Raw genomic sequence first — 27256 nt, forward strand, 5'->3', positions numbered from 1 at the left:
GAAGTAGATATTCCATAACAATGTTCCCAGCACGCTTCCTTGTGGAATTCCTTGCTGATTCCGTTCCATTGAGAACTACCCTTAGAGATCTACCATGAAGGTAATCACTTAAGTGACATAGCGTAGAGCCTGCAATTCCCAGTACTTGAAGTTTTGCTAAGAGGCCCTGGTGCCACACCCGGTCGAAAGCACCAGCAATGTCCAGTGCTACCACACAGCTGACTTTGGATTCATCCAATGACTGGTGCCACTTAGTGGAGTGGTTTAACAACAGATCAGCAGCAGAGTAACCTCTCCTGAAGCCATATTGACGATCACAAAGTAGTGAGTGGTAGTCAAAAAACTCTCTCATTTGTCTTGAGATTATTGTCTCAAGGATCTTACCAATGATTGACAGGAGTGACACTGGTCTGTAGTTGCTGATTTCAGCTCTGCTCTTCTTTTTGTGAACAGGGACTACATTTGCCTCTTTTCACAGAGAGGGTCATTTACACTGCACTAGGCAGTGCTGAAAGATGCGAGTTAGAGGTGCTGCTAGCTGGTCTGCACTTCTTCTCAGCAGTCTTGGGCTCAACTTGTCTGAGCCCACAGCCTTTTCTTGGTCAAGCGATTTAAGAAGGAAATGCACCTCCTCCTGCCTTTTTGTCACCACTGACAGTTTTTACACAGTTCTTGCAGCTAGCCAAGGAGGGTCCCTTGCTGGATCAGGAACTTGCATTTTGGTAGCAAAGTGTTCAGCAAAGAGGTCCGCCTTCCCTTGACTACTAGAGGTGGTCCCATCCTGTCGATTTAGAGGTGGAATGAGTTCATCAGGCAGATAACCTTATCTGTCCTTGACCAGGGACCACCAGGTTTTGGAGCCTACCCTACCTGATGCTAGCTCTCTTTTTGTGTCCACCTCCCATTTAGCAATGGCCCACTTTTGAACGTCACCCATATGCCTACAGGCTTGCCTGTGCAAGTTCCTGTTATAGGTGGTAGGATGTCTCTTATACCCTCGCCATGCTTTGTACTTAGCAGTAGCAGCCTCTCTACAACGGAAGCCAAACCAAGGCTGATCTGTAGGCTTCGTCACATATTGCCGGTGAGGAATGTGTTCTTGTTGTAGATTAAGGATGTGTCCAGTGAAGGCTTTCACTTGGTTGTCAACATCCCCTTGGAGAAGAGCATTCCAGTCGTTGGTGGCGAGCTCAGAGCAAAAATCTGACCAATTACCTCTTTCCCATAGCCAGGTTGTGCGTGTGGACTCCTCACCTCGTTCTGTTGGGATCTTAAGTGTCGTAAAAACAGCCTTGTGGTCAGATGATCCAACGTAGCCGAGGGGTTGACAAGTGACTATACCTTCTGCCAGATCCAGAGATGTGAGTAAGGCAATCAACAAAGTTTCTCATGTCAAATTCTGCAAGAAGGTCATCAAAGTCCCTCTGTATAACGTGTTGGTTGAGGTCACCAACAATTATGATATGTTGACAGTTGTGTTGTAGCAGAAGGGAGTCCATATTTTCTATTAGGAAGTTTATAGGGTCTGCATGTTGCCACTGAGGTCTGTACATTGCACATGCTAGTACAGAGGTACTAGTGTTTATGCTGAGCTTGGAGAACATCATTTCAAGATGTGTAGGGGTGGCAACATCAATGTGCTGGGCATGTACACTTTTAGAGAAGCACACAGCAACACCTCCTCCTTGCCCTTGCCTGTCTCTTCTCATCCATGAGGTGTAGCCAGAAATTCTTGCAAAATTTTCTCTCCCTCTCTCTCCTCATTCCACCAAGAAATTCATATGATATGGAACAAAAATATTTGGTTCAGGTCTTTGTTAAGTGCAGTTGTTTCAATACTGAATGTCTCTGTCTGTACACACCACTGGATTGGAGCTGTAAATACTGTGTGCAAGACTCACTCAAGTTAAACACTGCTGTGAGGCATTCTTTTATTTGATAGTGTCTGGTGAGACTTTAACCCCTGTTAAATACTGGATGGGTGACCACAACATAAATTTTGAGTACAATCTTCCTATTCTTAAAATGGGCATACATAACAGTTTACTGTAGGAAAAAAATAAAATGTATTTGGTAGAATAGGCAAAGATAACGTCTTTTAAACGTATAGAAAAATTTCACATTTTCTTGAATGTAATAATGTGAGGAAGGATAACCTTTCCCAGTGAGCAGTACAAGATCAGCAGAGGGGAGACAAAGTCTTCACCAATAATATTAATGATTTAAAAACCTGGGTCTACTAACCTCACGAACATGATGCCCACGGACGTGAGGCTCACGGACGTGAGGCTCACGGACGAAAGGCGCATGGTCATATGGCAAGCACATTATTTCATATCTCTCCCTATAAAAAGATATCATCACATCCTTTACTGAAAATTGGGGTTATGACAGGCCCCATTGTTGCAAAAATGGGACAAATAACAATGTCTAGACTCACTAGGAGTTCTCGATATAATTCTCTGATACAGTGGTGATGGTCTGGTTTTACACCACCGCTGTCAGCTGTGGTGAGATCTGCTCTAACATCATTTGTTGTCAAAATGTGAAAACATTTGGTGCATCGCGAGCCATATCAGTGAACGTGAATGCAGTTTTCCTCAAGCTTGTAAACATTAACATACCATAGCTCTTCACTTAAACATGACACCAACTCTAAAGGGGGTTTATAAATTTCAAGAGGAACCAGGAACTCCCCAAGATTCACTACAATGAGGCATATTAGGAGTGGCAATATTCTGGGTCACAACTCACTACCAGCGAATTTTTTAAAGTCATCATCATCTTCTCTTAAAGAGCAAAAAGTTACAATACCTTGACTGGAGCAACACACAAATAACCCGCACATAGGTGAAAGAAACTTATGACAATGTCACCGTTAGTTTCTCCTATGTGCTGGTTATCTGTGCATCTTCCCTTAGCTGTGCTACAGTTTAAGTCACCAGCCATATTCAACACATACACTGCCTTGTGTGAACATCCATGTCTCCTGAATTTACACATCAGGCCACGGGGCACCGTGGCCTGATGTGTACACTAAACCATCAGTAAAATGGGTACCTGGGTGTTAGTCGACTGGTGTGGGTCGCTTCCTGAGGCAAGGACCTAATTTGCCCGAAATGCTCAGCATAACAAGCGTCTTTCTATATAGTAGTATGTTACTGATGTCAGCTAGGACTGTATACCTTGTACATGTACTTGTAGTAAATAAAGATATTATTATCATTAGTTTTTTTTTTAAATAAATAGGGAGGTACCACCTCTAGAACTTATATTGTAGTGGGTGAGGGCTGGGATGTTTACTCTGCGCAGCCACCTTGAAGAAAAATAGTATAAAATACTGACACGATGGGAAAATGGAGCAACAAACAGAGGCGTCGTAAGAGGAGGGCGAGGAGGGGGGGGGGTGGCGGTCCGCCCCGGGTGACACCATTTAGGGGATGACATCATAGAGCCTCTAAAGAAGGTGACACTAATGCCCAAAACAGTGCTGCACCAACATAAGAGAAAAATCTTTCGTTTCTGTATAGCCTATTATATGATTACAGAGTACAAATAAGCCTAAATAGAGAAAATCATTGATTTTGATGATATGATAGATGATTTTGCAGGATTGAAGGCAAGGAAATGTAAGATCAGATTCACCGAGATGTTACCTGTACTCAAGTTCAAATTGGGACAAGTGTTTCTCTGATATTGCAATGTTTTTTTTCATTTTTCAGTTTTTTTGTTTTTTGCATTGTTGAAGATGAATAAATGTAGGATCTGTTGCCTGTACTCAAAGTGGTATTTAGTTAGTTTAATATGTTTATTATGCACCCCATACCCATCCTGTGGGCGGTAGTCAAAAGATTACAGAGGTACATAATTGGTCCAGGGACTGGACTCCAAAGTTTTGATAGCTGAGCAAGTTACAGAGGTAATGAACTCACAATTTACAAAGGTAATGAACTCACAATTTACAAAGGTAATGAACTCACAATTTACAAAGGTAATGAACTCACAATTTACAAAGGTAATGAACTCACAATTTACAAAGGTAATGAACTCCAGGTAAGTCTGGTCACAATCATGACAAGTTACAAAGGTATTTACAGATTACAGAGGTACGTAATGGGTCCAGGGACTGGGCCCCCAAAGTTTTGATAGCTGAACTAGGTACAAAAAGTGGTATTTGAGTTTATGTTTCCTCAATATTACTACGATTATTTATTTTATCATTAATAAAGTTGAGAAGTATTCTCCTGTTCAGTTTATGGCCCTTAAACGTTCTCATTGTTAAACATTAGTTACTGGTTATGCAGTAGTGACATAACTGGAGTTTACCCCCTGATCCCCCCGCCCTTGAATTTCATGGGGGTGACACCAAAGATGCTACCCTGGGTGACACCAGAGATTCCGCCCCGGGTGACACCAACTCGAGCGACGCCTCTGACAACAAATACAGTATAATGTTATTCTTTATTTTTTTTTTTTTTTTTTTTTTTTTTATTCGCCGGTATTCTCCCGGCCCGGGTCTTTTCCAAGTAGTGGTGACCCGGCCTTGGCTCCCTATCTGGGGAGTGTCTCGAGACTTAAGTCTCCCATGGGAGGAGGCACAAGTACCTCCTCATCTTTGGGACCAAGTGTCCCCAGGCCCAGCCACATTCCCCGCCCACACGGGGCTCGTAGGGAGAAGCTAGGCCTCTGGTCTGCCATCTACCCCGCCTCAAAGTGGCTCGTGGGGATGGCAGTCTTATGAGCTGCAGATGATAGCAAGCTCAGGCTTTCATAGTATTCTTTATTGACAATTGTCAATAAAGAATTACATTATTTTGTATTCGTCTCTTTTTCCACAATGCAGCTCTATTTTATTCTCTGTCATAGCATAACTGCTCTCAGGGGCTTAGAGATTAAGAATTAAATGCATTTGTTTCCTGTGAAAGGTGTTCCTGTGTTGTAAAGTAGGTCATGTGTTTAGAAATAATTGAATTTCAAATTACATCAATAAAAATATTGACTTTTTTTGAGCTAAACAAAAATTCAAATTTCTTGCCTTATGATAGAAAGCACTGGACATTCAGGGAAATTAATAACTTTCGAAAATATTACTCATAGTGAAAATTAAGTTTATTTCCAAATAGAGATTATAACAGTCACATAAACAGATACAAATGGTTATTAAAAAGGTACAAAATATTCGGAAAACTACTTGACTGTGCAGAAAATTGGCATGATAATGGCCTGGGCTTGATGTAGAAATAACTCGAATTTTTTTTTAATATTCAAAAAAGCTAAAAAAAATATATAAAATTACCTGAGCAGTGTGCTAGATTTCAGTATTTAAATTATTTCAGTATGGCAACGGCAACTGTAAGTCGTTGAAAGTTCCACTTCACCCATACAGGTACTAGCCACCTCCAGCATTTCTTAACCTTACTGATCTATGCATATATCATTTATAGCACCACCTTATTTTACAAATTTATGTTTTATTTATTCTGTATTAATTTAACCTTTGACCATAAATTGGCATAATAAAATTGTGTTCTTCATGCCAACTTCACATTATTTTTAAAATCGACAATCGTTAATTTTATTAGAAGAAAATTTTCTATGGATGGTCAGTGATCTACCCAAAGGAGTCTTTTTTTTATATCAGATCTGATCGGGTTTCATTGACCCAGAAGCTTAATGATTCTTATAGTTACCAAAAAAGATACCAAGTTCTTACTATGCTTAACTTCATTTGGTTCTTCTGTGTCTTGTAACTAAGAGAAGCGATGCCTAAACACCTCTCAATGATTTACACGTAAAATTTGTTTGCAGTTATAAGAAGAAATTCACTATTATACAGAAGTAGTGAGGAAAGAATTAAATTAAAATATTTTATAATTATCAAGAACATGTAATAGGCTTTAAAATGATACTCATGAAGTATGTGTATGAATTTATCTACTGACGAGGGATTCTCTAATGTACAAAATATAAGGATTCTTTCTACTTCGTGTTCGATTTTCCATCCGTGTGACATTTACCCGTTTATAAAAAAAAGTCTTATATATTATTTGTGTGTCTTTATAGAATGCAGAACAAAAAATAATTGCCAGTAAATTGGACAACATAACCATGGACATGCTGCTATAATCATTGTATTCAATTTTACAGAATCATTTTGTGACGCCACTGACATCCCTTGTTGTGGTGCAACCGGACCAAGAGAACTGTAAAGATTACGAAGATGACGACGATGAAGAAGAGGAATGGAGAGAAGAAATCTCAAAACCGAGGGAGAAAATGGATGATGGCAACTCTTCACTTGACCCCCATGATTCTATTGTCAATGCATTCGATCCATCAACAATCCAGGTTAATTGCAATGTATTGACTGACTGACCCTCATATATTTGGTTAATGATACATTATATATATATATATATATATATATATATATATATATATATATATATATATATATATATACATATATATATATATATATATATATATATATATATATATATATATATATATATATATATATATATATATATATATATATAATACACATGTATATATACATACGCACACACACAGTAGGCCCCATTTATACGGCAGGTTAGGTTCCAGGCTGCTGCCCGAAAGCAATTCATTCATTGCAGTCTTTCTTTGTGTATACCCGCTTGTAAATGCATATAAATGCCAGATAAGTTTACACTAACATATATTAAGTTAGCAATAGAACTAGGCATTAAAAACAATAAAAAGTAAAATACACACACAGTACACTCATTATTTACCTCAAAATATTCGTAGTCCGTATGTAGGGCAAAAGGTGAGTAGTATTTACTGTTAGAAGTTAAGTGTAGTAACCTTCCTGGCCACCCCACCCACACATAATATACAACGACGATGCTTAAAGCTCCATAGTGATAAAATACATATACAGTACACTCATTACTTACCTTAAAATATTTGTAGTCTTAATGTAGGGTGAAAGGTGAAAAGCATTTATTTGTAGAAAGTTGTGTGGTAGGTAAGGTAGTGGAGGGAAGCAAGCCTGGCCACCCCACCCACCCACTATGTAAACAAACAGACGATGCCTTTGATTATGGTTCATAAACATTCATACAACATCTTACATTATGTACAAGTTATCTCCACGGTGATACAGTAGAATAAATAAAGACCAACACTTCCATTCTCATGTAATTATTATTATTAAAGATTCGCCGGTATTCTCCCGGCCCGGGCCTTTTCCAAGTGGTGGCCCGGCCTTGGCTCCTTCTCTACGGAGTGTCTGAGACCTAAGTCTCCCATGGGAGGAGGTTGCCTGGAGGTTATTCCGGGGATCAACGCCCCCGCGGCCCGGTCCATGACCAGGCCTCCCAGGCACGAGTACCTCCTCATCTTTGGGACCAACTGTCCCCAGGCCTAGCCACAAGCTAGGCCTCTCTGGTCTGCCATCACCGCCCCAAGGGAGCTAATGGGAATAAGTCCTTTCTAAAATTTTCTCTTATACGTTTAAAGATATATTTTTTTTTATTAATGTTAATGTAAATTTTTTTAATTTTGCTCCAAAAGAATCTTAGAAAACTTACCTAACCTTATTATAACAAGAAAAATTTATTTCAGCCTAACCCAACTAAATATATTTTAGATTTGTATACAGTAATTTAATACTAAACAAACACAGTGAAATATATTTTTTTCGTTAGGTTCAGAATGATTTTGGCGAAATTATTGCATACACAAATTTTCACTTGTCCTATATGGCAAGATGAGCGTTGTTATTTAAGCCAAGATGGCAAGTTCTGCCTATTCGGCACGACATATATATATATATATATATATATATATATATATATATATATATATATATATATATATATATACGTATATATATATATATATATATATATATATATATATATATATATATATATATATATATATATACGTATATATATATATATATATATATATATATATATATATATATATATATATATATATATATATATATATATACGTATATATATATATATATATATATATATATATATATATATATATATATATATATATATATATATATATATATATATATATATATATATATATATATATATATATATATATATATTATATATATATATATATATATATATATATATATATTTATATGTGTATATATATATATATATATAAATATATAAATATATATATATATATATGTCGTGCCGAATATGTAAAACTGGTCAATTAGCAATAACTCATTTAAAATTAAGTCCTTTGTAAAATTTTCTCTTATACGTTTAAAGATATATTTTTTTCATTAATGTTGATGTAAAAATTTATAATTTTGCACCAAAAGGAACTTAGAAAACTTACCTAACCTTATTATAACAAACGCAATTTATTTTAGCCTAACCCAACTAAATATATTTTAGATTTGTTTACAATAATTTAATACTAAACAAACACAGTGAAATATATTTTTTTCGTTAGGTTCAGAATGATTTTGGCGAAATTATTGCATACACAAATTTTCACTTGTCCTATATGGCAAGATGAGCGTTGCTATTTAAGCCAAGATCGCAAGTTCTGCCTATTCGGCACGACATATATATATATATATATATATATATATATATATATATATATATATATATATATATATATATATATATATATATAGATATATATATATATATATATATATATGTAAGTAGTCGATTTTTCCTCTGGGGCGTCCCTTCCGGAAAAGGCCTTCCTCTGGGGCGTCCCTTCCGGTTTAGGCCTGCCTCTGGGGCGTCCCTTCCGGTTTGGGCCTTCCACTGGGCGGTGTATCCGGTCTAGGACCAGCAGCTGGAGGGTCACCTTTTCACACCTATGTGCTAATGACCATGACCTCGCCCTCGAGACTACCGCACCCTTGACCCCCCACCCAATACCCCCACCCCCCACGACCCCCCCGCCGCGCGACCCCACCATCGCGCCGCGCGCCCGCGCGCCCGCCCGCGAGCCCGCCCGCCGCCCCGCGCGCCCGCCCGCGCGCCCGCCCGCCCGCGCGCCCTTCGCGCGCCCCGCCCGCCCGCGCGCCCCGCCCGCGCCCCTTCGCGCCTTCTGCTGCGCCTTCTGCAGCGTCCTCCGGATCGCCCCCGCGCCTCGAATTTTTTTCCGATTTTTGTCGAATTTTTTTTGAATTTCATTTTATTGTGCTCTCCATCTCCTTGGATCAAATTTTTGGATTACCCCTCTCACTTTCACTCCCACCCCAAAATTTCTCGATAATACCAAGACTCCATCTCCTCGGATCAAAGTTTTTGGAATCCCCCCTCTGGGGGTAAGCATTCAAAATAGACTCCTCCTATGGGGGCATGCTTACTACAGGTCTAAAAGTTTCCTCTCATTAAGTCAAATGAACTAAAAGTTTCCCCTTATTATTTTAAAATGAACTAAAAGTTTCCTCTCATTAAGTTAAATGAACTAAAAAAGCGTTTACTCGGCGGTCAGTATTCCTCTCATTAAGTTAAATGAACTAAAAACGACCACACATACAAGCTAAATCTTGTCGGCTTACCCCTATGTCAGTGACGTCAGTATTCCTCTCATTAAGTTAAATGAACTAAAAAGGACCGCGCACACAGGTTGAATCAGGTCGATCCTTTTAGTTAATAAGGGGACATAGTAGTGACGTCACGCGCACAGGCTGAATCATGTCGAACTTTACCCCTACATATATACATCATAGGGAAAACATTTTCATCATCATCAGAAAGACACATTTCAGGATAACACTAATACACAATATTTTTTTTTCATTATTTATTATACAAGCAATACATCACTCTATTCTCCTACGTTTAGATGGTGGAATATCAGGGTGTCCATAAGCCAAGGATTCATTAGTATTCAAATGATATCTTTTATCATCAAAAGCTGACAAACCTCTCTTATTAATTCTTACCGTACATATTTCACCTTTTACATTACCTATAGACTTACACGTGAATAATTCTCTATCTACATTTGATAAAACATTCTTATATCTTGCATGTGTTAATAATGGCATAAATTGCGAAGGAATACCCTTGGCTCTGCTGACATTAGTTGATCTTCCAGCAATCTTGACAGAATACATTTTAGCTTTCAAGGCTATCAACTCGCTAATATGGTTATCACACATTTCAGATTTCAATAACCCCAGCTCCCCTTTTCTACTATCATCATATAAGGGATGCTCAGGGCTGAAATTTGAAAAATCCATATAACCTAACAATGGTTCACTTTTTAACTCGGTGTACAAATCTTTACATTTCAAGCTAAAAATATACGAGTCAGTATCGGTATAAAGAAGTCTTACATCATCACCATAATGCTGTTTTAAAACTTTATACCAAAAATGATACAATTTCTTTTTAGCTATCTCAAGAATTTGAAAACCGAGATAAAGTGGTTGCTTAACTTCTAATATATCTTTATTGAATGTGCAAATCACTCTATCTTGATTTAAATGTGTGATATTTTTTAACAAAGGATCTTTACTCGCTCTAATAAATGCTTTCTCATTATTGATATATCTATATTTCTCAGCATACTTTGTAATATTCAGCAATGATTTCCCATATATGGCGTTATTAGTTAATTTGAAGGCTTTTGACTTGATAGGACATCTTGTAGCTGTTCTCTGTGCAATATTAGTTGATATGAAAGGTTCTAAAAATTTTGCCTGTGTATATTCATATATGGTATGAACCTTTTCCACCTCTAACCCAAGTTCCAGTAATAACTGTAACAATTCTAGACTGATCAAATAATTTTTCTGAGGTAAATGACTGCCCACTAATTTCCCATTAGATTTGGGGATCTTTCTACCTTCATTTTTCAATATAGATTCACAATAAGGAGATAACATCTCTTCTGATATATTCATATGTGATAATATTAAAGGAAGTTCATCAGTGAGTCTAGCTACCTCGGGGGATATGTGCTTGGTATCACATTCTATCCAATATCCCTTTTGTCCTTCACAGGAAACATTACTTAATCCCACATCGAGGATAGCATTCTTCTCGTCATTGGATAATTTTCTGATACCATTCTGTGGAAGAGCTTCAACCATCGCACTAGCATACAAAGAATTGAAATCTAGATATAGAATATGAGTGCCCATTCCACTCTCAACATCAAAATTAGGGTTAATTAGGGGATTATCTGCTTTAGAATACTGATTAATTGCGCAGGTAAACCCACCTCTGAGATTCCTTTTAATCAAGTCATATAATTCATGGGAATATATCATATCTAATCTTACATTAGTTTTCAATAGGAATGCATCCCAACTGAATGATGGTAAACTTATATAATTACTAACGTCTAACTTATAAATATCCTTGAGTGTTTTACGCCACTCCATGAAGACATCGGCTAACAAACCAACATCTGTCTTGAGATATAACATCAAGTAATCTCCTAAAGTCTTACATTTACCCAACTCAAACACTTTCAATGCATGTTCATAATCTTCTTGGCTGATAGCGCTATTTCTCAAAGAATTAAAAAAATGATCTTTACTCGGTAATTTTGTTTCATCGAGCTTCTTTAAACTATCAATATAATCATAACACAAAATTTGTTTTCCTTTACATAATAAAGGTAAGACATCTCGAGGCACATCTTTCAGAATACTCTCTGTATATTTCAGGGATTTACCTGCCTTGATATGTTGTTCTGCTAACGTGGAAAGAGATCCATTCAATAAAGACAGTGAATCCTGAAACCTAACCTTACCTATCTCTACTTTCAAGAATTTGAATCCTTGTTTCGAATGAATTTCAACGTTATATTTATCGACATTCAATTCCTTTAAAATTATTCCTAAATCATACGACATGTTATGACAAAAAAGCAATAATTTCTCTCTCTTGTCTTTACACTGCATATTACAACGTGCACAATAGGCTCCAATATAATTATTGAAATTTAAAGTATGGTCATGGTGTTTATGTTTGTCCTTGGGGTTTTTGAAGGTGTTACCACATAATTCACAAGTGTTCTGAGAATCATGTCTCATCTTATCCTCCTCTGATATATGGATTTCATGATACTGTCTTCTAAACTTTATTTTATTCCATTCACCACTAACATTTAAAATGAAATGATTAACAGCATCCTCCCCCTTATAACTCTTTATACACACTATTTCTCCTTTGCGATCAAATATAATATAACAATAGGCAATGGCTTTATGACGAGACTCGATTTTACCTGCCGGGAGAGTGGTGTCTAATGCACATTCGAAATCAAATACACCGATATATTCGTTGGAATGCGTATGACTAAAATTTTCAAAGTGTACTGTTGTTCCTTCCGGGGGGAATACGAGAACCTGATTGATTTTACATCCATCTTCGTGGATATCTAACTCTTCCTGTGTATTCAACTTCATCAAACAACTATGACAGTGCTTCTTTACACCTTTTTCTGTCATTATCGTTCTAACATACCCGTCAAAATCTTTGATTAAAACCAAATGTCTTTCATTCAACAATAACGCGCACATAATGTCCTTATATTTCTTATTCCCCTTACGACACATAGCCATAAATGTCCTATCTTGATCCTTTCTTAATTGATAAACATATAATGACACTTTATTTTCCTTCTCTAATATACCTAACTTATCACGCGTAATGGGGAAAACATCTATAGAAGATTTTGCATGATTAAGACAACCTCTCTTAGTATTAACTGCTCTGCGAATATGATTCCATGGCATGTTCTTTTTATGACATTGATAGGCAGCAAAAGCACGCAGTACACATAACCCATCATTAATCTCTGGATTAAATACATATTTCTTCCCTCGCAGTTTCTCGGGATATGCCACATATGACCCCACTTCCACTCTGAATTCTACTTTAACATATTCGATACTGAAAGATTCGATTTGATCTATGATCCAGCCAGATCCTTCCTGATCTTGCAACTCTGTCTCGTATCTTTCTAATATCGTTCCCACCCATCGATCAAATACTTCAGAGATTTCCTCTTCACTTACTAACTCAAACGCTAAATTTATCACAAATTGTCCATTTTGATCATCACCCGATATGTTTTGACGTAATGTCCTTATAACTATAATTGGGTGGATTCTGAGCGACATTGCTAGAGGCGATCTATCATACATATCTCGCATCTGTTCTATAAAATAATCCCTATAAACATGTAAATACATTCTTAACTCTCTGTTATAAGATGAAGGAACACTATATTTCCTCACTGTATGTCTACCTCTAAAATTCTGGATATATGTAATAACTTCTGGGCTCTCATCTTCACTATTATGCGTGTCAGACACGTCATGCGAGGTAGTTGCTCTCTCATCATCATTAATGGGGGCAGAAGTACCCGCACCTCCGCATTGTGAGGTACCAACACTAGCACTCTCACCACCAAGCTGGGCAGTTTGATTCACAACACTACCAGGTGTATTTCCTGCAGAGGAAAAAAAGCACATCCAATTCATAACCCAAAAAATATTAAGATTTCAATGAACAGAGGAAAAACAAGCACATCCAATTCATAACCCAAAAAATATTAAGATTTCAATGAACAGAGGAAAAAAGCACATCCAATTCATAACCCAAAATATTAAGATTTCAATGAATAGAACAAAAAATCTTTTCTCGAGTGACTAGCACAACAAAAGATCACAATTGGTTACATACCTGTTTCTATAGCCTTCTTCCATAAAGCATCTACACGTGCCCACTCATTATCCAATTGCAATAACCTTTCATTGCGTTGTACACCGCCTTTCTCGATTACCAACGAACGCTGCTTTCTAATCGATAATCTTCTCTTCACCAATGCTTCCAAGTATTTCGAATATATGCTATCCCCTGTTAAGAATTTCACTTATTAACGCACTAACCCAGTAAACATTTCACTCGTATGCTTCAACAAAAATTAAACATGTAAAAAAACAAGAATTTTCTAACAATCTCCTCTTCACCAATTCACTTATTTAACCCATTAAAAATTTCACTTATTAACGCACTAACCCAAATTTCACTCGTATGCTTCAACAAAAATTAACCCAAATTTCACTCGTATGCTTCAACAAAAATTAACCCAAATTTCACTCGTATGCTTCAACAAAAATTAACCCAAATTTCACTCGTATGCTTCAACAAAAATTAAACATGTAAAAAACAAGAATTTTCTAAGTACAACTTACCTTTCTCCATGTTGTGCGGTTCAGCGTTGGAAGATGAGGTCCTTTAACTTAATGAGAGGAATACTGTGGGGGGGGGGGAAGATGAGGACAGTCACGGATGATGGATGGAAGCACTGTCCTCGCTCTGAGTGTCTCATTGAGCTTATATAGGCCGCCCCCTCCCCCAACAGATGGTGTAATGCGGTTCACACCTAAGGTAGATTTAAGATAATCATGAACACCTGGGTCAACACAGGTCAGACAGACAGCATGTTGTGCGGTTCAGCGTTGGAAGATGAGGTCCTTTAACTTAATGAGAGGAAGGTTTTAGTTCATTTAACTTAATGAGAGGAAGGTTTTAGTTCATTTTAAAATAATATGGGGAAGATGAGCTCAGTCACGGATAGAAGCACTGTCCTCGCTCTGAGAGACTCATTGTGGGTCACCCCAACACATGGTGTAATGCGCTTCACACCTAAGGTAGATTAAAGATAATCATGAACACCTGGATCAACTCAGGACAGACAGGCGCCATGTAATGCGCTTCACACCCAAGGTAGAACATAACACCAGCGTCAACTCAGGACAGACAGGCGCCATGAAATGCGGGTAACATCCAAGATAGAATATAATACCAGTATATCCTTACTGAAACACCTAGGTCAATCGTCACCCTAAAGCAACTAATTTTGGTGAGGCAATCCTGCTCCACATTAACTGTGTCCTCTTGTTGAACTAAAAGTATTATATATCTTGAAAACCCATTAAGACTTACAGTGTACAAGACGCCTCTCTATGGTAAACACCCTTTTTAGTTCATTCAACTTAAAGAGAGGAAGCTTTTAGATCATTTTAAAATAATAAGGGGAAGATGTTGAACTTGTCAACATACACATCTGCTGACGTTGATATATTTCGTTATCCATCAAGGATTATCATTGCCGGTTATTCGAATAGTGGCAAATCTTATTTCACATCAAAATTAATAAAGTTATACCACGAGAAATTTCATAACATTATAATATGTGGGGTGACATCACACCCCTTAGAACAAGATTCAGAGATAACTCATAAATTAACATTAAGTAACGATATTATCGACCCGCAGAATGTCATTGCATCACCTGATGAAAATACAATAATTATTGTTGATGATCTATTTTTAAAAGCAGGTAACAGTGAAATTATTCTCGAATGTTTTACTAAAGGTAGACATCATAATATAAGCATTATTCTGATTACTCAAAATATATTTCACGGAGGGCGATATAGTCGTACCATGGCGTTAAACGCCACGCATTTTGCTTTATTTAAAATGAGGGATCTTGGACAAGTAGAGATTCTGGGGCGACAAGTGTTCGGAAAAAATAAGGAATTTGTAAATATATATAAATCTGCTATAAAACGGTCACCCTTTGGTTATTTATTCATAGACCTTGCATTAAATACACCAGAAGCATTACAGTTGCGAACCAATGTGTTACGGCAGGATTCCTACGAAATTGTATACCAATGGAGCGAGCAAAATTAATTGAAAAGGTTTATAGAGATCCTGGATCTGCTGGGTCATTCTCTGGTGTAAACAGTTTATATACAGCTGTAAAAAAGATCGATCCGTCCATAACCTTGAAAGAGGTCAGAAATTTCTTAAATTCAGAAAGATCATATACTTTATACGTTCTTAAACCTAAGAAGTTTCCTCGTAGGAAAATAATTGCTCCTAAACCCAGAGTGATATTAACCTGTGATTTGGGTGATATGTCTAAATTATCCAAATATAATGATGGATATAAATACATTCTCGTGTGTATCGATGTTTTTTCAAGATATTTACAAGCAGTACTCATGAAAAAGAAAGACGGACCGAGCACTTTACATGCATTACAAAACATATTGGAGAATGAAAAGGCGAAGAATATATCGAGATTATTTACAGATAAAGGCAGGGAGTTTCTAAATAAACAGGTACAGAATTATCTCCAGAGTAAGCATATAAAGTTATATCATGTATTTTCGAAAGAAACAAAAGCTTCCATTGCAGAGAGAGGCTTGCAAACGATGAAACGTAAATTATACAAGTATATGACAAGTGCCAATACATTTAATTATTCAAAAGTGTTAAATGAATTAGTAGATGCGTATAATTCATCTCCGCACTCGGGGATTGGCGGTAAAACCCCATTGCAAGTCCATGGTATTACGTCATTGAATGATATAAGGAATCAGTTTCGGATAAATTATAAAAATGGAAGATCCAATAAGAAACGAATCAGTAAGAAATTGGCTGTTGGAGACACAACAAGAGTGACTCTTAGCAGATCATCCGCGTTTAACCGAGGGTTTCACACACAAAATACAGAGGAAATATTTAAAATATATAGAATTAATAATTCTCAACCTATAACAACATATCATTTGAAAGATTTGAAAGGTGAAAAGATTAAAGGAATATTTTATCGCGAAGAATTGACCCCAGTCATACCACCTCCAGAATATATTATCGACAGAGTATTGAAACGAAAAAAAATTGGTGGAATTACGCATTATTTGGTATCTTATAAAGGTTATGATTCCACTTTTAATTCGTGGGTAAAAGAAGGAGATTTGTTGAAGGTACAATGAAAAAATCATTATTAGAAAAATTTAAAGAATTAATTACATTACTTAATAGTCTCCCACGCAATCATCGGAAGAGTTTATTACAACAGTTTAAGAAAACGCACATAAGTTGTATCAGTGAGATTTTCAAGAATTTGATTAAGAATAAAATACCATTAGACCCTAAAATATTTAAAAAGTACAAGAACGAGATTAAATCATTAGCTTGTAAGAAAATCGGTTTTCAGCGTAAAAAGAAATATTTGCTGAGTATCAGAGGTGGAAATCTTCTTGGCATTATATTACCTCTAGCAGTAAATATTATTTCGAGATTGTTTAATAAATCATGAAAGAATTTTATCTTGTACCAACTTCAGTTATGAATCGGAAACCTCTCGAGTTAGTAAAATCGGAGGGTGATGAGAATTTAGAAGGGGGTGGTGGTGGTGCATGCTTGAAGCGTGGTGTTAAACGCAAGTTTAAGACTACTCCCGCTAGGCAGGTCAACCCACCTGCTCTCACCTCGGTGAAACCTCAGAAAACCCCAGATTTGTCAAGATTCATGCACATAAGAGTGAGTGCGAGAAATATAGAATATGTGAAATCAATGTTGGTATTATTGCAAAGAAATCCTTTGGTGAGTTGGGATGAGAATGGTGACCTTCTTACCCCCATTACTGGACGTAATATTATTGAAATATTAAATGTTTTATCAGAAAATAATGTGAAATCAGCGAGAAGAATCGATTCTGATTACTTAACAGAAATAAAGCATTTATTAAATATATCAGGTATACATTTTGATTTTGTGAGGAATACAAAAGTGAGAAAACAATTATTACATAAAGGAGGCGGTGTAAGGAGAGAAACATCGTGGATAACATATTAGGTGAGTATATAAACTCTGTCAAGTTATGTTTTTATTTAGTGTGTGTTATAAGAGTGTAGAGATGGCTGAACGTCTTCTATACGTGTGTAGCGATTCAAGTCTCGATTTATTTCCCGCCAATACACCTTCGGCTTTCATTAATAAATTATATGACCCCATTATATTAGATAATAAAATTGATTATGAGGTTGCTCTGAAAAATATAATTTACCCCAAGACGCATTATATACCGCAAAAGAATTTGAAGATATGTATTACATATGAGAAATCTACAGTAAATAAATATATGCATAAAATTGATATGAGCAAAATTATTGGAGGTGATATGGCAAGGATTTTAGAGGCAATAAATGAGGATATTAATGCAAATCTCTTAATAGCAGTTAAACATACAACGGGTATTATCATCCCCAAAAACTCAATTGTGTTCACATATCATCCAGGAATAAACAGAGTGGTTATTAACTTGAAAAAAAAAATTATAATACCTTCTGATATTACCAGTGCTTATGTGGGGTTGGAATTTGATAAAGAAGGAAGCGATATGCTAGGGTTCTTAGGTAATGAAATTTTGTATGTCTTTACCAATAAAAAAGAGATTATTTTTAACGAGTCTGGTGTGAAGGCGGTAAACCCACCCGATCCTGAATCAGGTATTAATTATATGTTAATATATAGCGATTTGATTGATCCCATTAATTTTGGCGATCAGTTGGTATCTCTTTTGGGAGTAGTTGATATTAATACATTAAGATCTAATTATGACCCCACAATGTATAAACCACTTAATAAAAAGATAATTGATCAAGTGAGTATTAAGCTCGCTGATCAGAAAGGAAGGTTAATTCAATATAATGATAAGTGTTCTACTGTATGTGTACTACATTTAAGACCTATAAAACGAGAGTGAATGATCAAGTTGAGTTAATATTGAACGAACCGTCAAGATGAGAACCAGTTTCTCTCCTCCTTCAGTGGAATCATTCCTGAAACTCTTTGATACTTCGAGGGTGAAAGGGGGAGGTTTAGATGATATTATATTATATAAAGCTAGAGGGAGGGGCGGAGGATTATTGTCATTTCTTGGTGGGATGGCCAGAAAAGCATTACCATTCTTATTGAATACCTTTGCTCCGGGAGTATTACAATACGGGCAAAATGTGTTGAACGATGTTAATAATGGTATTGCATTGAAAAATTCTGCGAGAAATAGAGGCGTAGAAACATTGAAGGGTGTCGGACAGAAGTTATTATCCGGAGGAAGTAGAAAGATTGGTTTGAAACGATTGAAATTTAATAATAAAAGAAACTGGAATATTTAATTAATTTTAGTTTATTGTTAACTGTCATATCGTTAGTATGTCGGCTGGTGCTCTATACGTTACACCAGGGGGACTCAACGCCCCCGTCCCCACTTATTCTCATTCCATAACTGATGGATTCCCAAAATTACCAGGACATACCATTATTGAATCCTCAATAGCAGCTAGACGCACCTGTGAAGTATTACCAGTAAATCAAGGATCTGATAAATTTCTCGAATTTAGAATACAAAGTTCAGAAGGTCATTTTTTAGATTTAACGAGTCTGGCCTTGGAAATGAACATAAATATAACAAATGAGGATGGGAGTGCACTGGGAGATGGAGATAAGGCCATATTTGTGAACTCTATAAGTCAGACAATATTCAAATCTGTGTGTTTGTATCTCAATGAACAACTTATAGAATCGAATCCATTTTATTCATATACGGGTTATATTAAACTGCTTAAGCATTTATCCCCATCAAAATTAGATACATTGGGAAGAATAGCATTCTTTCGTAATAAAGACACAGCAAGTAGTACTATTACAACAGCTGATTTAGATGATATTAAGAAAGACGAAGGTAAATTAACGAATGAAGTGAATACTTGTTTCCCTTTGATGCTGGATGTGAGTAGTTTTCACGAATATATCCTGGATAGTGTCGAATGTCGATTGAGACTTGAAATGCATTCACCCGCATGGGTAATTATGACTCCATTAAGCGGAAAAACATATAAATATAATATTAATTCCATTAAATTATGGATCGATAAAGTTATTCCGTATACGAATGCATTAATTGCATTGAATTCAAGCATGAGGGCAAACCCGCAGGGGTGTGAATATCTGTTCAAGAAGACATTATTTAAATCATATATTCTGGCATCTAATCAAACACAATTGATCGCAGATAATCCTTGGGGACAAGTCATACCCGATAAGATATTTATTATATTAGTTGATATGAAGACATATGATGGAGGATATAATTTTAATCCATTATATTTTCAACATGAAGATTTGAATCATTTCGGGGTTACAATTAATTCAGAAATGATTCTTAATATTGACTGTAAGTTCCCTACCCACGCGAGTAGGTTATATTACGCTACCTTGAAATCTCTGGGTTTGGAGACTGATCATCTGATTACATATAAGAGTTTTCTCCAAGGCAGAACTATATTAGGTGTTGACCTGAGAAGTGAACAGGTTAAGAATGCTATATCTGTCGAGAAGAATGGTAATTTGAGAATAGATATGACATTTGGTAAACCGAAAGATGAGAATAGAATTTGTCTGATGTTTGGTGAAACTAATGCGATTTTAAATATAAATGAAAATAGAACAGTGATAGTGCATACGCGAGTATAGACCATGAATTGTGAAGAAATAAATATTGCCTTGAAACATCATACGGGAAGATACGCCTCGTATTTGGGTTGTTTTGCCGCAAATAATATAAATGAAGTTATTATGAGGATAAAAGATAAGCCGGTAATTTTCATCATTAATATATTGAACGATCAAGATGAAAATATGGGTCATTGGATTAGTATATATGTGAACAAATACATATTAATATATTTAGATAGTTTCGGGGTGGATTTAAAACATTATACAAATATATATGAGAAAATTATATACAAGAGAAATTTCATGTACGGTATTAATCAGAGGATTCAACATGAAAAATCATTGGTGTGCGGCTTATATGCTATATATTTTGTGTATAAGTTAACAAATTATAGCGTCAAGAAAATTATACCATATTTGTTTAAAGATTTTGGTAGAAATAAATTAAAGAATGACCAATTTATAATGAAATATGCATATGAGCATTTCAATATACCCTCATGTTCAAGTGTATTTGCTAATAATTCAACGTGGAATTATGAAAATCTGTGTAAAATATTGGAATTATAATACGGTGGGGTAGAGGTGTTTAGAGGCGGGGCGAAAGGTTAGAGGCGGGGGCGATAGGTCATAACGCTGCTATAAATGCCCGTGCTGGGTCACTCTTTGCATCTACTGTCATTCAAGTTGGGTCAAGGATGAATCCAATTCAGTACTCCGTTGGAGGTGTCTGCGAGGAGGAGAGAAGACTGCATCCCTGTGTATGTCAGAATAATCCACCTGCGGTAAATGGTAAGTGATTTTTGTTCATTATCTTGTTCTAATATTGAAAAAAACTTTTTACACATAAATGATTTTAGAAGTGTAATGTATTAACCAATAAAACTTTTTAATGCAATTAAAGATATGCCTTATTCTTCTTCTAATCGAGAATTTTTTTTCTTTGCCAGATGCGAATATAATGCGGTTGTTGGAACTTATTCGCGCAAATCAAATCCGACAGGAGAAAATGTTTTGTGAGTTAATGGGATTGTTAGGAGCGAGATCCACCCAGCCTCCTACCCATCCATATGGAGATGCTGTTGCTACCCCTCCTACCAACGAGATTTCTCCCCGACCTCATGTGGATGTTGAGACTGTGCCTCCTACTCAGGCGGTTGATGTTAACGCTTTTATCCAGGATATTGTAACTCCTACCCACGCCGAGATCGACCCTTCTCCCCAGTCTCATATGAGTGGAGAATGTGTTAGTAGTTGTTATTGCGATAAATGCGTATGGAGCGAGATGGAATATTTTATGACAAATTCCCAACCTACTTCATGTATGGATGAGGATTCCCCCATTTATTATCCACCAGCTTCCCCCCCAGAAGTTTATTGTATAACAGATGAGGAAGAAGATGACGACCCTGAACAAAATGCACAGAAATTCTACAAGAGAAGAAAAATTACTCTACGTTGATTTTAGTCAATGAATTGTAGCTTTTTTCAATGAAATTGTATTTGTTTGTATTACCAGAAATGTAATGGCTGTATAATAAATAATGAAAAAAAAATATTGTGTATTAGTGTTATCCTGAAATGTGTCTTTCTGATGATGATGAAAATGTTTTCCCTATGATGTATATGTGTCCCCTTATTAACTTGAATGAACTGAAAGGTTCGACATGATTCAGCCTGTGCGCGTGACGTCACTACTATGTCCCCTTATTAACTAAAAGGATCGACCTGATTCAACCTGTGTGCGCGGTCCTTTTTAGTTCATTTAACTTAATGAGAGGAATACTGACGTCACTGACATAGGGGTAAGCCGACAAGATTTAGCTTGTATGTGTGGTCGTTTTTAGTTCATTTAACTTAATGAGAGGAATACTGACCGCCGAGTAAACGCTTTTTTAGTTCATTTAACTTAATGAGAGGAAACTTTTAGTTCATTTTAAAATAATAAGGGGAAACTTTTAGTTCATTTGACTTAATGAGAGGAAACTTTTAGACCTGTAGTAAGCATGCCCCCATAGGAGGAGTCTATTTTGAATGCTTACCCCCAGAGGGGGGATTCCAAAAACTTTGATCCGAGGAGATGGAGTCTTGGTATTATCGAGAAATTTTGGGGTGGGAGTGAAAGTGAGAGGGGTAATCCAAAAATTTGATCCAAGGAGATGGAGAGCACAATAAAATGAAATTCAAAAAAAATTCGACAAAAATCGGAAAAAAATTCGAGGCGCGGGGGCGATCCGGAGGACGCTGCAGAAGGCGCAGCAGAAGGCGCGAAGGGGCGCGGGCGGGGCGCGCGGGCGGGCGGGGCGCGCGAAGGGCGCGCGGGCGGGCGGGCGCGCGGGCGGGCGCGCGGGGCGGCGGGCGGGCTCGCGGGCGGGCGCGCGGGCGCGCGGCGCGATGGTGGGGTCGCGAGGCGGGGGGGTTGTGGGGGGTGGGGGTATTGGTTGGGGGGTCAAGGGTGAGGTAGTCTCGAGGGCGAGGTCATGGTCATTAGCACATAGGTGTGAAAAGGTGACCCTCCAGCTGCTGGTCCTAGACCGGATACACCGCCCAGTGGAAGGCCCAAACCGGAAGGGACGCCCCAGAGGCAGGCCTAAACCGGAAGGGACGCCCCAGAGGAAGGCCTTTTCCGGAAGGGACGCCCCAGAGGAAAAATCGACTACTTATGTATATATATATATATTATATATATATATAAATATATAAATATATATATATATATATATATATATATATATATATATATATATATATATATATATATATGTATATATATATATATATATATATATTATATATATATATATATATATATATATATATATATATATATATATATATATATATATGTATATATAAATATATATTATTGGTAGTAGGTTTTGCACAGCAACCACCCAGGGAGGTACTACCATCCTGCCAAGTGTAAAATGAGAGCTGTAATTGTCTTACATGATGGTAGGATTGCTGGTGTCTTTTGTCTGTCTCATTAGTATGCAAGATTACAGGCATGTTTTGCTACTTCTACTTACACTTAGGTCACACTACACATACATGTACACGTTTATTTATACACACTCATCTGAGTTTTCTTTGATTTTATCTAAATAGTTCTTGTTCTTATTACTTTTCCTCTTATATCCATGGGGAAGTGGAATAAGAGTCTTTCCTCCGTAAGTCATGCATATTGTAAAAGTCAACTAAAATGCCAGGAACAATGGGCTAGTAACCCCTTTTCCTGTACAGATTACTAAAAAGAAGAAAATTGTCAAAGAGGAATGTCTGAATGTGCGTGGATGTTGTGCAAATGATAAGAAAGAGATGATTGTGGTTGTTATGAATGAGAAGCTGAATGTCCTGGCTTTAAGTGAAACAAAGCTGAAGGGGGTGGAAGAGTTTCAGTGGAGAGAAGTAAATGGGATTAGGTCAGGGGTTTGAAATAGAGTTAGAGCTAAAGGAGTAGCAATAATGTTGAAGGATAAGCTATGGCGGGAAAAGAGGGAGTATAAATGTATTAATTCAAGGAATATGTGGAGTAAAATAAAGGTTGGATGTGAAAAGTGGGTTATAGTAAGCGTACATGCACCTGGAGAAGAGAGAAGTGTAGAGGAGAGAGGGAGGTTTTGGGAATTGTTGAGTGAGTGTGTGGGGAGTTTTGAACCAAGTGTGAGAGTACGTGTGGTTGGGGATTTCAGTGCTAAAGTGGGTAAAAATGTTGTGGAGGGAGTAGTAGGTAAATTTGGGGTGCCAGGGGTATATGAAAATGTGGAGCCTTTAATTGAGCTATGCATAGAAAGAGGTTTGGAAATAAGTAATACATTATGAAAAAGAGGATAAATAAATATACAAGGTATGATAAAGCACGTAATAATAGTAGTTTGTTAGATTATATATTGGTGGGTAGGCTTCAGGATGTACATGTTTATAGAGGGACAACTGATATATCGGATCATTATTTAGTTGTAGCTACAGTTAGAGTAAGAGGTAGATGGGATAAAAGGAAAATGGCAACAACAAGTAAGAGATTGGTGAAAGTGTATAAACTAAGGGAGGAAGAAGTTCAGGTGAGATATAAGCAACTATTGGCAGAAAGGTGGGCTAGCGCAAGAATGAGTAGTGGGGGGTTGAAGAGGGTTGGAATAGTTTTAAAAATGAAGTATTAGAATGTGGGGCAGAAGTTTGTGGCTATAGGAGGGTGGGTGCAGGAGAAAACAAGAGTGATTGGAGGAATGATGAAGTAAAGGGTGTGATAAGAGAGAAAAAGCTAGCTTATGAGAGGTTTTTACATAGCAGAAGTGTTATAAGATGAGCAGAATATATGGAGAGTAAAAGAAAGGTGAAGAGAGTGGTGAGAGTGTAAAAAGAGAGCGGATGATAGAGTGGGAGAGGCACTGTCAAGGAATTATGATTAAAATAAGAAAAAATTTTGGAGTGAGATAAACAAGTTAAGAAAGCCAAGGGAACAAATGGATTTGTCAGTTAAAAACAGAGTAGGGGAGTTAGTAGATGGGGAGATGGAGGTATTGGGTAGATGGGAATATTTTGAGGAACATTTAAATGTCGATGAAGAAAGGGAGGCGGTAATTTCATGCACTATCCAGGGAGGTACAGCATCTTTTAGGAGTGAAGAAGAGCAGGATGCGAGTGTGGGGGAGGTGTGTGAGGCATTACGTAGAATGAAAGGGGGTAAAGCAGATGGAACTGACGGGATCATGACAAAAATGTTAAAAGCAGGGGGGGATATAGTGTTGGAGTGGTTGGTATTTTTGTTTAATAAATGTATGAAAAAGGGGAAGGTACCTAGGGATTGGCGGAGAGCATGAGTATTTCCTTTATATAAAGGGAAGGGGGACAAAAGAGATTGTAAAAATTATAGAGGAATAAGTTTACTGAGTATACTAGGAAAAGTGTATGGTAGGGTTATTACTGAAAGAATCAGAGGTAAGACAGAATGCAGGATTGCAGATGAGCAAGGAGGTTCTAGAGTGGGTAGGGGATGTGTAGATCAAGTGTTTACATTGAAGCATCTATGTGAACAGTATTTAGATAAAGGTAGGGAAGTTTTCATTGCATTTATGAATTTAGGAAAGGCATATGATAGAGTGGATAGGGGAGCAATGTGGCAGATGTTGCAAGTATATGGAATAGGTAGTAAGTTACTAAATACTGTAAAGAATTTTTATGAGGATAATGAGGCTCAGGTTAGGATGTAGAACAGAGGGAGACTACTTCCCGGTAAAGGTGGGTCTTAGACAGGGATGTGTAATGTCACCATGGTTGTTTAATATATTTATAGATGCAAATGCTAGGGTGTTCGGGAGAGGGGTGGGATTAAATTATGGGGAATCAAATACAAAATGGGAATTGACACAGTTACTTTTTGCTGATGATACTGTGCTTATGGGAGATTTTAAAGAAAAGTTGCAAAAGTTAGTGGACGAGTTTGGGAGAGTGAGTAAAGGTAGAAAATTGATAGTGAACATAGAAAAGAGTAAGGTGATGAGGGTATTAAATGATTTAGATAAAGAAAAATTGGATATTAAATTGGGGAGGAGGAGTATGGAAGAAGTGAATGTTTTCAGATATTTGGGAGTTGACGTGTCAGCGGATGGATGTATGAAGAATGAAGTTACCCATAGAATTGATGAAGGAAAAAAAAGTGAGTGGTGCATTCAGGCATATGTGGAGACAAAAAACATTATCTATGGAGGCAAAGAAGGGAATGTATGAAAATATAGTGGTGCAACACTCTTATATGGGTGTGAAGCTTGGGTTGTAAATGCTGCAGCGAGGAAGCGGTTGGAGGCAGTGGAGATGTTCTGTTTAAGGGCAATGTGTGGTGTAAATATTATGCAGAGAATTCAGAGTGTGGAAATTAGGAGAAGGTGTGCAGCTAATAAAAGTATTAGTCAGAGGGCTGAAGAGGGGTTGTTGAGGTGGCTTGGTCATTTAGAGAGATTGGATCAAAGTAGAATGGCATGGAGAACATATAAATCTGTAGGGGAAGGAAGGCGGGGTAGGGGTCGTCCTCGGAAAGGTTAGAGGGAGGGTGCAAAGGAGGTTTTATGGGCGAGGGGCTTGGACTTCCAGCAAGCGTGTGTGAGCGTGTTAGATAGGAGTGAATGGAGACGAATGGTATTTGGGACCTGACGAGCTGTTGGAGTATGAGCAGGGCAATATTTAGTGAAGGGATTCAGGGAAACCGGTTATTTTTATATAGCTGGACTTGAGTACTGGAAATGGGAAGTACAATGCCTGCACTTTAAAGGAGTGGTTTGGGATACTGGCAGTTTGGAACGGTATGTTATATATCTTTATATATGCTTCTAAACTGTTGTATTCTGGGCACCTCTGTAAAAACAGTGAATATGTACGAGTGAGGTGAAAGTGTTGAATGATGATGAAAGTATTTTCTTTCTTTTTGGGCCACCCTGCCTCAGTGGGAGACGGCCGACTTGTTGAATATATATATATATATATATATATATATATATATATATATATATATATATATATATATATCCACTAGGAATTTTTATTGACCTAAGAAAAGCTTTTGATACAGTAGACCACGACATCCTACTCCACAAACTTGACCATTACGGTATAAGAGGCCATGCGCTTGCTTATTTCAAATCTTACCTTACTAATAGGTATCAGTATGTTACCATTAAAGACACAGCATCAACAACACGGCCACTTGATACTGGAGTTCCGCAGGGAAGTGTCCTTGGTCCCCTGCTCTTCCTCATATACATCAATAATCTTCCAAACGTATCCCAACACCTGAAACCCATTCTCTTTGCTGACGACACGACTTATGTCATCTCTCACCCTAATCTTGCCACCCTCAACACCATTGTTAACGAGGAGCTGATCAAAATATCGACTTGGATGACAGCCAA

The 27256-nt window shown here is 37.2% G+C and overlaps 3 protein-coding genes across 5 annotated transcripts in view; 2 read left to right on the top strand and 1 right to left on the bottom strand.

Annotated features, from left to right (window-relative positions):
* The window catches only part of LOC128691742 (inter alpha-trypsin inhibitor, heavy chain 4-like), a 513777-nt gene that overhangs the window by 478541 nt on the left and 7980 nt on the right, over window positions 1-27256 (top strand). For all 3 annotated transcript variants that reach the window (XM_070081210.1, XM_070081216.1, XM_070081222.1), the window contains one exon: window positions 6148-6348. In XM_070081210.1, coding sequence (XP_069937311.1) covers window positions 6148-6348 — 201 coding nt within the window. The remainder of the gene's footprint in view (window positions 1-6147; window positions 6349-27256) is intronic.
* LOC128705283 (uncharacterized) lies at window positions 9830-14378 on the bottom strand. The gene is made up of 3 exons (XM_070082044.1): window positions 14228-14378; window positions 13716-13889; window positions 9830-13482 (listed from the first exon to the last, which is right to left on the bottom strand). The coding sequence occupies exons 1-3, from the start codon at window positions 14235-14237 to the stop codon at window positions 9830-9832; spliced, it is 3837 nt and encodes a 1278-aa protein (XP_069938145.1). The 5' UTR covers window positions 14238-14378.
* Window positions 21013-21935, top strand: LOC138851756 (uncharacterized). Its single transcript, XM_070081199.1, has 2 exons — window positions 21013-21146; window positions 21305-21935. Exons 1-2 carry the CDS (start codon window positions 21053-21055, stop codon window positions 21814-21816), a joined length of 606 nt encoding a protein of 201 aa, XP_069937300.1. The 5' UTR covers window positions 21013-21052; the 3' UTR covers window positions 21817-21935.

Source organism: Cherax quadricarinatus, chromosome 6, assembly GCF_038502225.1.
Source record: "Cherax quadricarinatus isolate ZL_2023a chromosome 6, ASM3850222v1, whole genome shotgun sequence".
NCBI classification, from domain to species: Eukaryota; Metazoa; Arthropoda; class Malacostraca; order Decapoda; family Parastacidae; genus Cherax; species Cherax quadricarinatus.